The 15,110-nt window shown below is 32.8% G+C and overlaps 1 protein-coding gene across 1 annotated transcript in view; it reads left to right on the forward strand.

Moving 5' to 3' along the window:
* pug (pug C-1-tetrahydrofolate synthase, cytoplasmic) overlaps positions 1-15,110 on the forward strand; it is a 426,201-nt gene that overhangs the window by 20,676 nt on the left and 390,415 nt on the right. Inside the window, exon 2 of the mRNA XM_090399374.1 lies at positions 126-210. Coding sequence (XP_090255500.1) covers positions 126-210 — 85 coding nt within the window. The remainder of the gene's footprint in view (positions 1-125; positions 211-15,110) is intronic.

Consider the following 15,110-nt stretch of genomic DNA (forward strand, 5'->3'; position numbering starts at 1 on the left):
TTATAAGTGTGAAATTGTGTAGTTATAGTATATTGAAGTAAGTTATATGAATATTCGTTTGCATTTAAACAGTAGATTAACAATTTTACTTTATCTTATTTTATTTATTTATTTTTGAATAACAGAGAAATACAAAACAGCCTTGCTGATGAAGTGAAACAAATTAAAGAAGCTCATTCTAATTTCAATCCAGTGCTTGCAATTGTTCAGGTATTACTTCTCTTGTATCTCACTTGCTTAAAAAAGTACTTATAATTATTAATATAACTGTGATCAAATATCCTTTCTTTCATGCTTACATGGTGATTAGAATACATTATGGAAAATTATGGAGACAACTACTGTGTTAGAGCAAAACTTTAGTTTAACATAAACCAAAATGAATACTCGACGTTTTGACCTTCGTATCAAGGTCATCATCAGGAGCATACACATATATACAGAGAAACAAGCTGCACTACAATCTACATTATTTGCTAAAGTTACTGACCAACCTTTACAACAATTATTGGACTGGCCTCTGGTGAAAGAAAAAAAAAACCTGTTAACTGCAAGTATGGTTAACAGGTTTTTATTTATATATAAATAGGCGTTATATATATAAATAAAATAAAATAACTGTGAGTATACATATAAATTTCAACCAATTGAAATTTATATGTATAATCCAATGCTTCCAATAAAAGCTGAAAATTGCTTAAAGTCCTAAAGTGTGCTAGATACTAAGTAGGCTGAATATGTGCCATCCAAATTCTTGGCATTTTATGCCACTGTTATTGTTGAGATTAGGATGGTTAATCAGAATTTCACAGGATTCTTTAAATTTTCTTTTATACCTGGTTTTTGTATGAATTGATTGGAAAAGTACTTGCTCTTTACATCATACAAAAACCTGGTATGAAAGAAAATTGAAAGAGCCTGTGAAATTTGATTAACTACACAAATCTCAACAATAATGGTGGCAAAAAAATTCCAAGAATATGGATGGCACATATTCAGCCTACTTAGTATCTAGCATACTTTAGGACTTTAAGCAATTTTCAGCAATTTTACCAATCGGTTCTAATTAATATGTATAATCACACTTATTTATTATAATTTTTTTAAAAATTTTATATGTATATATACATACAGGTAACCCTCGTATCACGTGGATGTTAGGTTCCACAAAAATGCCGTGTTATGCGAGGCTCGGATCACAGAAAAATTAGGGTTAGGTTCCGAATTTTTTTTTTTTTTTTATAAACAGCAATGACATATCGAACAAAAAATATTTTTATTTAATTCAGGTAATTCATGTAAGTTAAGAAAACATAAACTCTAAAACAAATACATAGTATAAAATTATAAAAATTACAAATTGTAATTAAGCTTCATTGCACATAATGCATAAATGTTTTAGGCAAAATAAAATAAAGTGCATATTTTAATCTTTCATCTTTCGAGGATTTGAGGATTGGTTCATAAACATTGATTTGCCATGTAATCACCTGATGTATTACTACAAAACAGTAGAGTAATTCTATCTTTGGAAACTTTGAATCCAGGAGCTGATCTTTCATTTTTCGAAATATAGGTGCATTTTTGCACTTTTTTCCAATATAACCTGGATTCATTCACATTGAGCACCTGGTCTGCACTATAAATGTTTATAAACTTTGAGAGTTTTTTGTTTCATAAGATTTCCATCCATAGGAATTTTCTTTTTGAGGTGCAATCTTCTATCGAAATCATTAGAGATTTCTCCATTTTTGCATTAGAATATCGTGTACTTGAGCAATGCGCTTTGCACTTATCTTTGGCCCAGCAATAAATACTTTCTCGGATTTTATGTTCATTTTGTTTGTTCTAATTGTTGATTTATTTAAATTCAAAGTCCTTACAACAACTGGTATTTCTCCATTTTTCACTCGATCCATGATTTTAAGTTTTTCTTCGAGAGAAATCAATTTTTTTTTTTTAATGTTGGTTTTTCCTTTCGTTGCAGTTTGTGGCCATTACTATAAAAATAATTTTTTTTTACATAAAAATTCATTACATATTTATTATGTATGTAACTCACCAGAAAATAAAGTGCTCAGATTGAGATGAACACACTTATGATTTTTAATGCACTTTCCCGGCAAAAGACAATTTTCAACAATAAACTTTGTATACGGTAAACAATTGAGGTGTATGTGTGCTAAAGGGCATTTCCCCCTAATATAAATTCGTTACTTATAACTACATGCGCGATATGGGCAGAGACAAATTTAACAAAGATAAAATTTGATTTTCAAGTCACCTGGTGAAAACCACATGAAAGGAGTTACTATATTTTGTAGACCGCATTGTATAAGTACTGCGTTATACGAGGGTTACCTGTATATATATCATGCTTTTTATATACTGACTGAGATCCGAGAATTAGAATAAATAATGAAATTTATTAAAATACGCAACATGTTTCATCAGGGGGTGGCTGACTTCTTCAGGCGTGATAGAACATAGAAAGCCAATAAAAAACACTGTAAAGAAACATTGATTCACTATTTAATGTTTCTTTGCAGTGTTTTTTATTGGCTTTCTATGTTCTATCACGCATGAAGAAGTCGGTCACCCTGATGAAACATGTTGCATATTTTAAACATTATTTATTCTAATTCTCGGATCTCAGTCAGTATAAAGAAAGCGTGAACATGTTGCTCTCCAGCCCAATTTAATTATTTTGTAACCTAATAGATAATAATAATAATAATAGGACTCTAGCTATAATGTAGTGAAGTTTTTTTTTTTTCACCAGAGGTCAGGCCAGTAACTTTAGCAAATCATGTAGATTGTAGTGCAGCTTGTTTTTCTCTGTATATGTGTATGCTCCAGGTGATGACCTTGATATGAAGGTCGAAATGTCGAGTGTTCATTTCGGTTTATATTAAGTTTTGCGCTAACATGGCAGTTGTCTCCTTGTCTCCATAATTTTCCATAATGTAGTGTGTGAACAAATATAAACAACAATACATGGCTTGGGCATTTTTACATCTTTAATGGAAATAATAAATTTGCTCAAAAAAAACGTTATCCCACATGAAAAATGAGTGACATGATAACAAATTTATTATTTCCATTAAAGATGTAAAAATGCCCAAGCCATGTATTGTTGTTTATATTTGCACTCCTTGAATACCCACAGGTTTATGCTTGTGATTTTTATTTATTTATGGAAACTGTGATGTTTGGAATTTAAAAAATAAGAGACCAAAGATAGATTTATAAAATTTTATAAATCTATCTTTAATTGATTAGAATTCGACAAGTATAAAAGAAATCCTGAAGATTGAATTTTTTGTTGGTGACATACTGTGAAGCTGTAGACATGCAGCCTCATGGGCGTGGGGCGAGAAAAGGAAATAACAAATGTTGTGATTTCAGCTGTGGAGTTTGATGCTACAGAAATATATATATATATTTTATCTAAGAATAGCAAATAAATATTTATTCAGTACTAGAGATCAGTGATAATATTTAATGCTAGGTTGAATGTAGATCCTATACTTTTGGTCAGTGAAGATATCTAGTAGTTTTTTGAGCAGCAGTTATAAATTTTACCTTAATTATGTTTGATTATGTTGCATTATAGTTTAGCATACTGCTATGAAGATACTTTCTAAATAAGTATGAGATGATTTACTCAGAAAAGGAATAACACACTAAACGTGATTATTATTATTATTATTTTGTTTAAATCCTATCCACAACTGATTGGAAACCATTATAACATGTGAAGTTGCAAGTCATTCTATCAAGTAGTTTGTTTTATACAGCCGTATGAAGCAAAAGCATTGCCTGTATTCCTTGAAATGGATAAAATTGAGTATCGTGTGATTATAAAATTCTTTGTAAAAGAAGGTTTAACGCCAAAAGAAATTCATTTGAAGTTCATAAAAGTTTATGGGCACTCTTCTCCTTTGTTTTTGACAATTAAAAAATGAGCTCCCAAGTTTAAACATGGCTGTACCAGCCTTGAAGATGATCACATGAAGGATGTCCAAAAAGTGTAACAACACCAGAAATCATTGATCACGTGCACAATATGATATTGAATGACCGGCGAGTCAAAGTGTGTGAAATTGCTGACACTATAGGCATTTCGAAAGAATGTATAGGATATATTTTGCATCACGAATTGCAAATGAAAAAGCACAATGTGGGTACCACACTTGCTCACAGCAGATCAAAAATGCACTTGCATGAACATCTCTGAACAGTGCTTGGAGCATTTAAACAAGCATAAAACTGATTTATGTGCATCGATTTATTACTATGGATGAGACTTGGATTCACCATTACATTACACACCAGAATCAAAACAGTGGACAGAAGCTGGTTGTTCAGCGAAAAAGAAGACAAAGTCGGTTCCATCAGCAGGAAAGGTCATGGCATCGGTGTTTTGGGATGCTAAAAGTATTTTGTTTATTAATTATCTTGAAAAGGGTAAAACAATAACCAGGGAATATTATTCCGATCTTTTAACCAAACTAGACGAAAAAGTTCATGAGAAAAGACCCGATTTGCAGAAGAAAAAAGTCATCTTTCATCAGGACAGTGCACCTGCCCACAAAGGTGTTTTGGCAATGGGAAAATTAAGGGATCTGCACTATGAATTGTTGGAACATCCACCCTATTTCCCAGATTTGGCTCCCTCTGACTTCCATCTCTTCCCAGAAGTAAAACTCTTCCTTCCTGGTTAGCATTTTTCTTTGAATCAAGAGGTGATTGCAGCTGTAGAGGAATATTTTGAGATTTTACTGAGAACCACTACAGGGACAGGATAATGGTGTTGGAGCAACGCTGGAATAAATGTATTAGTCATGAGGGAGATTATGTTGAAAAATAAAAATAATTTTGAAATTATAAATTCATTTTTTCCTTGTTAGGCTGAGAACTTTTCAGACATCTAGCTAATATGGTGATGGTCTTGCACTGCTCAGTGCAAATTGTCTTACATCTAATAACACAAACTCTTATGTTGCAATGGGATTCAAACCGCCATCGTTCCAATTTATCAGTCTTGTTGAAGAGTGCAGCCATTATCCACATGACCAACTGGCTAATGAATTTTAACCAATTTCAAATAGAGAGTGAGACCAAATTTCATTATGGAAAATTGAACAAATAGGCATATTTGGGTCATTAAATGAGGGTAGCTTCTATAAAGAAAAAAAAGCTACTTCATGTTGGAGACCTGGAGTAGGAAATAATTTCAGATAGTGTTCTGTGAAAACTTGAATAAAAGATATAGCTAATAATAATTGCAACTGCTTGTTTCTGGTAAGGATATGGACTGGTCATTTTTACTGTTCCAGGCATAAAAAATTTGTCTAAATTCACATGGAAGGAATATACACAAAAGAAAATAAGTCTCTTATGTTATTATTGCTAGTAAAGAATATTGTAAAAGAAAACTTGAATGCACATTCTTCTTTTAATGGGAGAGGATACTTCTTTTTTTTCTCTTGCCAAACAGTACAGCATGATGATAAAAAGCTCCTATTTGAAATCTTCTGTAACTCGTATTTCTTGAACTGATCTGAAGAGTATAGGAGATTTGAAATGAGATTTTTATCCTACTATACTGTTCAGTGGGATAAAAAAAAAAAGGAGTATCCTCTTCCATTATTGGAAAAAGATGTGCATTAGTTTTGAAAATACTCATATTGAAACAGCTCTTAAATCTAAACATATTTAAAACATGTGTCTTAAAAATTTTGATAAAGTTGTTAGTTGATCATATCCATATAATGCTAAGCCTAAACTCCTGTATAGTTGAGTTGTTAAAAGCTATAACTTGTTTATGAATGCTGAGGATTTAAATTGTACATAGGTGCTTGTAAAAGTTTGCTCCAAACAAGCTTGTATACTCCTTGAGGCTAATCTTTTTAAAAAAAAAAAAAAAAAGATGGGGGAATAATCGACCTGAAATATAAACTTTTGCAGTGAAACATGCTATAGTAGTCAAAAGTAAACACATTAAGCCTATATCTTGGTACCTGATGATGATATCCCAGTCCTGCTGTGACTGTCACCTTTGAGTTATGACCTTATTGTTAGGGCTTGAAAAATGAGTTTGTCTGCTTGTCCAGGATGATGAGCGAGAATTTTTCGTTGATAAGTGTGTGTGTGGGGGGGGGATTTAGTTTAAATATCAGTTTATTCACATACTGCGAACTCCATTTCATGTTTGATGTCGTAAATAGCTGTTGTTGTTTTTTTTTTATTATATTTATTGCAGGTATTGGAGAATGTGCTGGTCATTCCAAACACTTGTTGTTTATCACAGATTTTCCATATCACATATTACTGGTTGTACTTCGTTACAGGTGTAATGGAGTACAACCAGTGGGAGGAAATGATACGCTCACATCATTTTATCTTTAGATAGCATTCAGTCATACTGTAAGGTAACCAATTAATCATTATGTGATAACCTAATATAGATGCAATGCAGGCAGAGGTAATTAGTTCATTTCTTACCCACTGATGGAATGTGAAGAATACGATTGTTAATAGTGGATATTAAAACTTGTCAAGCTGAGAAAGAAGTATTTATTTTTCCCCCATTTTTTTTTTTTTTAATATTGATTCTAACCAAAAGGTTATTCAATTGTTTTTTGAGTTACTGCCATGGCATATGACATCCCTGTCCATCTGATGATGTTTCGGAGCCATTCAGAATTAGAAATGCACTAATGTAGTTATATCTTATGTTATATACAGGGTTCCAGAAATATGAATTAAATTTGCTAGCCAGAAAAAAAAAGTGCTTACTCAAGCTATCACTCTACTTTATATAAATATTGTTATAGGTGATGTTTAAAAAATGATATGTTGACAAAACAAAGTCACACATTCTTTAATTCTCTCTATACATTACACAATAGCATAGTTATACAGAAGTAGGCTTTCTTTTAGAGTTTAAAATGTATGCTGCAACAGCTCATCACAACTCAGTTTGTTTTCTTTTGTTTATTGTTCATAATGAAGAGTAAATTTATATAAATTATCCATGAACAACAGTTTAACAGGGAAGAAAAATAATAAAATTCATGAAAACAGGAAGACTAAGATCTAGGTGGATTAATACAGTAAAAAGTGATTTAGCAGACAGAAATATAAGCTTTGATAATATCGGAGTATTGACTTGATAGATTAATTTTGAGGAAAATTGTTGATTGGAAGTTAGTAATGATGTAACTTTTTCATGTAGTACTATCATAACTTCTTGTACTCTGAAGGTGTATGTCAAGAATTTAATCATGATGATGTTGAGTATTAAACCAGTGAAATATTAGCAGATAAAATAAATACCATATATGTCTACATATAAGATGACTCTCGAAATCATGGGTCGTCTTATACGACGAGTATAAAAAGTGAAGCATAATTTCTTGGATGGACATTTAGGTAGTTACAATACATTGTTATATAAGAAAATAGGTAATGTTTCTAAACAAATCAGATTAATTTTTTTGTTACATACATTTATTTAAAATATTACAAAAGATGTAAGTCTTAAAAAACAAATAATTATTAACCTCAATTTTCATGTTAATTTTCTTCATCATCTGTTGAAAATAGTTCTTCAGGTTCGTTGTTTAAATGATCATCACATGGATCCCAGTTCGAATCTGGCGAATGATTTTGTTTTCATCGTCATCAGTGTCCCACAACAGATCATCTTCCTTGCCATCCATAAGATTAGAGATACCACATTTTTTTAAATGATTTTATTACAGTCTCTAATTTTACTTTATTCCATGCTTTGATCACAAAATTGCACAACATATCAAGTGATGTAGCTTGCATAGATCCACCATTTGTAAATGATTTTTCACCAGGCAACATCCAATTATTCCACTCTTCTCGCATGTGATCTTTAAATGGTTTGTTCAAGCCAATGTCTAGTGGTTGCAATATAGAAGTTAAATCAAATTTTTTTTAAAAATATCTTCTTTCTTCCTCTATTTTCTTACCATCTTCTTGGTTATGTCAAGCTTTCTTGCAGCAGCACAGTTATTAGTTTGCTTTGCGATTTCAATTACCCTTATTTTAAATTAAGCTTCATACTTTCTTCATTTTGTTGCTGGTTCCATGATTTTAAATGATAACAATTTTAATAATTCTAAATTTTTTTTAAAAAAATGCAAAATTAATAATTAATTAAAATTGAGGCTAATCACTTTTAATTAGGCTAATTCACATAAATACTAAATCTATGCTATGCAAAAAAAATAACAGATATGCATTGATATAAAAATAACTGATATAACAACAATACCTAACGTTGCATTAATACAAGAAAGAAGAAATTGGGGGTCTTCTTATATAACCGACATAAGCTTAAAACCTGAAAATAGCCTAAAATTTAGGCCTTGTCTTATATGCCAGTCGTCCTATGTGCTAAATGCCATATATGTTTTGATGTTGTGAATTTTTTCCACTGAATTCAATTTTAAATTTTGTACATAAATATTTTTTATCATTCATAATTCAGAGATACAACTGAAGCATATAGATTTAGCCGCTTTTGTTAATTCCATCTAATTATTACTTTGGTGAGAATCAACATACATTGTGGAGGAGAGTTTAGGGACCCATTTAGCCACATTACAAAGTCATCCATAGTCTTAACCTTTTGATTTTAAATGCAGCCAAGCATAGATGGAATTGGCAACCCAAATTATTACCTAGCCAAGAAATCAGCAACAATACTGAGGAGGTAGTTTGAGTTTATTTCCTGCTATTCAAAAAATGCTCATCACTTCATTACAAATTTTAAAATTTTACTCAAGATTCTGCTATTTTAGTCAGCTTTGACATTTTTTACATTTTGCACTTTTTATTGGCATTATCACAAACACTATTTCTCTATGAGAAAATTGTTCTACATTATGGCACTCCATTCTAAGCTAATTCATGAAATTCTTCTTTTGCTTATAGAATTGGTCTTATTTCCTTATTACATTGCTCTCCAAAACATAGGATGAACACTATTTTGAATATTACAACAGCAAATTCAGATGAATCAGCTTGTGACAATTTGTATAACTGACTGTTTCAAGTATAAAGTGGGTACACATTCAAATTCATATTGCACACACAAAGGAATCATGTGGTAGCATCAACAGGATAAAAGGCAAAAGACTGCACTAAGTGAATTTTATTTGAAGTAAGCTTTTTTTTTTTGTGAAGGAATAAACTTGCAAACTTGGATGTCTTATAATGTTTCCAAGACATCACTAGATGATTTCACACGGGGAAGAATAATTAAAAAAACTCGAGGGCCATAGAATTACTGATATTGCCAGAGAAGTTGGAATCTCATATAGCATTGTATCCAAGCTCTGAACAGCATTTCAAACCAATGGAATGTGTTCCCGGCATTTGCTAAGAAGTCGCCCTTGCTCTACCTATTATTAAGACAGATTTCTGGTTATAACAGCAAAACGTAATCAATGCACCATGACAGGTCAACTTTCAAGTTCATTCAAGCACAGATAATATGTGGATATCTCAACAAACTTTGCAAGACATCTCCAACAAGTAGGCCTATACACCCAAATGCCTGTAGTCTGTCTCTTTATCCACAGCTCAACATAGAGCATGTTTCAGTGGTGTTGTATCTAAAAATTGGACAAGAGACCAGTGGACTAATGTACCCTTTACAGGTGGGTCTTTTTACTCTTTCCTCCGATTCTAGATGACACTTGATCTGGAAGACACTTGATCTGGAGTGAGAGTGTTATTGAAAGGAATAGATGATGGATCTGGGGGTCATGGTGTGGGGAAGCATTATGCTTAATGGGTGCACCAAGCTACAAGTGCTGGAAAAAAAAGGGACTATGACTGATGAATAACATTGCAACAAAGTTCTTAAATGTCATGTTCAATTGTTCAGTGGTGCCTGTAGGCAAAGAATTTATTTTTATGGATGACAATGCCACACCACATCATACATGAGCAGTGAAGATGCAGCTGGAGACCGAGGCTATTAATTGAATCGAAAACAAACAAAGTCTTATCCTTACTCTGAAGGAGTGGGCTAGTTTGCCTCAAGAACTTCTGAATCACTTGATACTAACCATGGTATGACATTATGAGAGATGCATTCGGGGGATGGACGGACATATTCCATACTGAAATGTCTCTCTCTGCATATCTTTCTTCTAAGCACAGTACTTTAATTCCTTAACTACACCCATAGGAAATTTGTAACTTTTGTCAAAAATGTATTGCAGTTTAATTTGTACGAAATGCATAACACATTTTTTGTGTAATATAATTTATTAGTATGCTGGCATAAATTTATACTCACATTTGGCTGTAGTCATGAAAATTTTTTCATATACAGGTAAAAATGTAGTTCGTCCTTAGCTTTTGGGCACCAGTGTATATGCACTAAACCAATGTCAAAATTAGCAGTTGGAGTAACAATTTTTTTGAATCTCCTTATCATTTGATTTCTATAGAAGAAGGCTTGACAAAATACATTCAGTTCGCTGTTGAAAGAGAAAAACGGAATTCATTTATCTTTTTTATTCTCCGTCTCTCTCTCTCTCTCTCTCTCTCTCTCTCTCTCTCTCTATATATATATATATATATGTGTGTGTGTGTGTGTGTGTGTGTGTGTGTGTGTGTGTGTGTGTGTGTGTGTGTGTGTTATTACATATCTTTCTTGGTTGGCATTCTTTCTGTATCATAAACCACCTAACCCTGAGCAATATATACACATTAACCAAAAATTAGATATATGAGTGACATTTTAAGAAAAGACCCAAATCTGTATGCTCTAGTGAACTAGCTCTTAAATTTGAATTACAAACAGTAAAAATACATTTATAGCTATGGCTATGGATATAGCCTGAAAATCATTTTTTGAAAAAACTCTATACATTATCTCTCAGAATTAATAGAAAAACGCTGAAAAAAAAAATTTAATATCCATATCACCTACTAAATCAACATATATTTACCCTCACCCCTTGATATCTGAATCATATTCTGAATTTTCTCTGCCTCTAGCAGTGTCTGCTCATGGCTTGAAATCGTGGGGTTGCTGCAACTTTCGAAATATATATACACACTGAAAGTACAATGTATACATGCTTGGATAAAATATCAAAATTATGGTAAAAAAATTTTAAAAAATTAAACATGAAAAATTATTGTTTATTATCGACAAAATTATACATTTTGGTATAATTCAAAATTATTTAAAAATAAAATATATTCTTGTTTAGTTGAATGAAAAAATATTGTTTATTATCGATTAAAATTATATAGTTTAGTATAATTCAAAATTACTTAAAAATAAAATCCATTCCTTAAATTGTAATGTCCAAATATTTAAAGAGATGGAGTTAACATGATAATCACTACGAACACTCTACTACTGGTGCAAACTGCATATAAACAACAGTGAAACTGCTTGACGGACAGTGCTGCATTACGCTAATAGCTCGCATCTCACAATGACATGCATATGCTTGCATGTGTAGCAATATGACACTGTGGTAAACACAGTGCTGCTAGCATCCTTCTCCCTCCTAAGTGCTACGAGATGGATTTTTATTATTATTTTATACAAAATAAGAGAATTGTATAGGATTGTTGATGATAAAATTAAATGTTACAAGCAAATATAAATAAATTAATAAATATATTTATATATCGAGAAAAATTGGGGGTGCTGCAGTTCTGCAGTGCCTATGCACGAGCCGCCTCTAGCATCCTGTACAAGGGGAAATTGGATGGCCTAAGTCAGGAAACAAGAGCATAAATGCCATGTTGTTTGACTCTCACTGAAGAGAACTCATAGCACTACTGTAAAAATAAATTGTTACAGGTTATTTAAAATTTTTGTTTTCTGTTAATCTTATAATTTATTATTTACTTATATGTCATGTTTTACCCCTTGTATAATCTTAATTCTTGGTAGTACTTCAAACTTATGACTGCTACTAATATATTGCTCGAGTGTGTGAAACTCTGATAACAAAGACAGTGCCTCAGGCTAGAGCCAAATTCTTTGTTAGATTACTAGTGCTCAATCTGATTAAAAATTTTGGAAATTTATTTGTTTAAGCTGCGCCACCAAAATTTACACGATAAGAGAACTTTCTTTATCCAAGATTAAAACACTCAGTATAACACACAATCCTTAATTCTCTATCTTATTCCTATACTATAATCATATATGTTTCTCACTTTGCAGTCGTGACTATATCAAAATACATATGCATAGGTTCTGTTTGAGCAGTGCATTGAATTTAGTGATCAGGCAAGTTATTTGTTTGACAAGAAAAGAATTTATTCATTACTAAGAAAAGAGATATACACTTATCATTCAATAAATTCAACTGAGTCTAGCATATAGGGTCTATTAAGCAACTCGATATAATATATACACTCCTGTCCCTTAACTAATCTTGAACTTTTCAGGGACCACGTGCCTAGATACTTACTCCTTAAAACTTTGTTTATGTTCGATTATCATCACATAAAACTCATGTTCAGGGATTATCTATTGATATCAGATTCTAGAATTACACTCTATAACTTAACTATGTTCTCTAGCACAGAGTAATTGATCTCATCTAATGGTATACTTCCTAAAGTCCTACATTACTACATAAAGTACAATTCCAGTTAATTTTCATTCACCATCACAAAATTTACTAATTTTCTTCCTACTAGACAAAATGGAAAGTTCTTACTTGGTAGTGAAGTTGGGAACTCTCTGGTTTTCACTTGAGAACATCTTTTGAATTCCTGTGGCTCGTAATTTCACATCAGTTTCTTCCTAGACGAGTTTCTTCTTGTTGCTACGTTCCTCTGGCCTTTCCTTCTTGTATGTAGGTCTGGGAATACGGTCACGATTCATTGCCGTTGTCCGACCTTGTATTTCTGCATAATCTCCTCAGGTTACGTTAATTTCATTGCCATCCGGAGTCCTAAATCTCGCGTCGGAATTCTATTCAACCACATAACTGCACTCGGACACTCCACTCCAGACCGTACTGGAACTTTGACTCTCTGGAAACCAGAGGAAAAAAAGCCAGCTTTTCGGCGTCATAAACTTCTACATATATGGCTCCGATGACCTTCCCGCTCTTACGTTATCGTCCACTCAGCACCTCGATACTCTACTCCTGATGCCGTTGCATTTTGACGGGAAACACCTATGCAACGTTGACCTTTGCAGTTCGTGTTAGCCTCGGGTCATGAATTAATCCTCTTATTTTGTCTGGAACTTTAGCTTGACCTTGGTATACTTATGCACAATTCACCACATATACAATTTCTATTTTTCTCATACAAAACACTTGATAACACAATATTCAAAATTTAAGGGAAAAGACATTAACGTTATTTCATTTACACTCAATTTCTCTTATTAACAGACAAGTATTTTAGCAGGATTTTTGATACTTGTTAAATCTGAACAATAGGAATTATATTTCTAAAATTCCATCTATTCAAAATTTAACACTACCATGGAGTAGTTCATTATAGTGGATAGTTTGTTACAGTTAATTTTCTTTGTAATACATTTTACCTATAGGACTTTGGTTGGGAATTCTTAGTAATGAGAGTTAACAAACCTTGACCAAAGAATGGCAGGCCTTTCCACTTATCCCCCTTAAAAGAAGCTTGCTGACCTGTACTTCACCATCTCAACCTCAATATAAATTATAGTCTTAAAATACTCCGAACTCTTGCTGTCAAAGTTCTCCTAGACTTACCTTTTGCCACTGTTACCAATATAGCTCTGGTTTTCCATTAAGTTAATAAGCTCCTGTCCATTCTGCTTCCAGACATGGCACTACCTCATCAAGTGGCCAAGTTAGAGAGATCAGCTAGTTATTTCACTCCACTAATAATAAGTCGAATTTGCTTACTTCTCCTTAATCCAATAAGGGACTACCCTAAAATGATGCAACACATGTCTAGATATCAGCATCATGTACGAATGAAGGATTGAAGTATCCACTTTCAACAACTGCAACAGGTATGGTTGCAATAGTTTGTTACAATTTTTGGTACTATAGACTTCACATTATGTGAATTCATTTCCCATTGAATTCAACATAGGAAGCAATTTTAACAATGTTATTAAAATTTTCATGATTCTCTGGGTCCACCATTGGATTCTAGCATTCATTTACTTGATAATAACAGAACTAAATCAATGTATGTATGTATGTATGATCTTCTTATTTATATCTTCTTTTGAGATTGATGCAACATGTTTAGATGTCAAAATGATGTCTGGATATCAGCATCATGTATGAATGATAATAATGGCTGAAACATTGAGTGTCACTATTAATTAATAAAAGTTATTTTCTAAAATTATGTTAATCATTTTAGAGAACAATCCCATCAAATTGATTAGTATTGAATAGGAATTACCTCCCTCTTTTTTTTTTTTTCCTTTGTGAAATTTATATTGTAATATGGTATTGTATTTATACTAAGAATGGCAGTTTCTATATATGTTACCTGTCCATTGTTTCAGTAATGTTTCTGACATACATCTGAGATATCTCCAAAGCCTTTGACCGGGTCTGGCACGAAGGCCTACTGGGCAAACTACCATCATTCGGTCTGACCCAGGACTTCTATAGTTGGATTGCCAGCTTTCTGTCTGGACGCACACTGTGTGTGATGGTGTTGATGGCTTCCTGTCCTCTCACCACTCAATTAATGCTGGGGTCCCACAAGGTTCTGTTCTCTCACCAACCCAGAAGAGGGTTGGTGAGAGAACCTCAACCCTCTATTGGGTTGGCGATCAATGACCTACTGCAATTGACCTCCAACCCAATACACAGTGTTGCAGATGACAGCACACTTCACTCCTCGCTTGCATTTGATAAGCCTTACCCTTCACAACTCACCTCAATCTACAGAACATCAACCACCACCACCCTCAACTCCGATCTCTAAGCCATCCTACAGTGGGGTTCGGATAACCTCATAAATTTCAATGCCAATAAAACCCAGTTCTGTACTATTTCCCATAAAAAAGAACCATTTTTCCCCAGTATATCTCTTCGGGCTCCTCTTGAGGC

This window comes from Typopeltis vanoorti, chromosome 10 (genome assembly GCF_054136105.1).
Source record: "Typopeltis vanoorti isolate ZY-2024b chromosome 10, IOZ_Tvanoo_1.0, whole genome shotgun sequence".
Classification (NCBI taxonomy): Eukaryota; Metazoa; Arthropoda; class Arachnida; order Uropygi; family Thelyphonidae; genus Typopeltis; species Typopeltis vanoorti.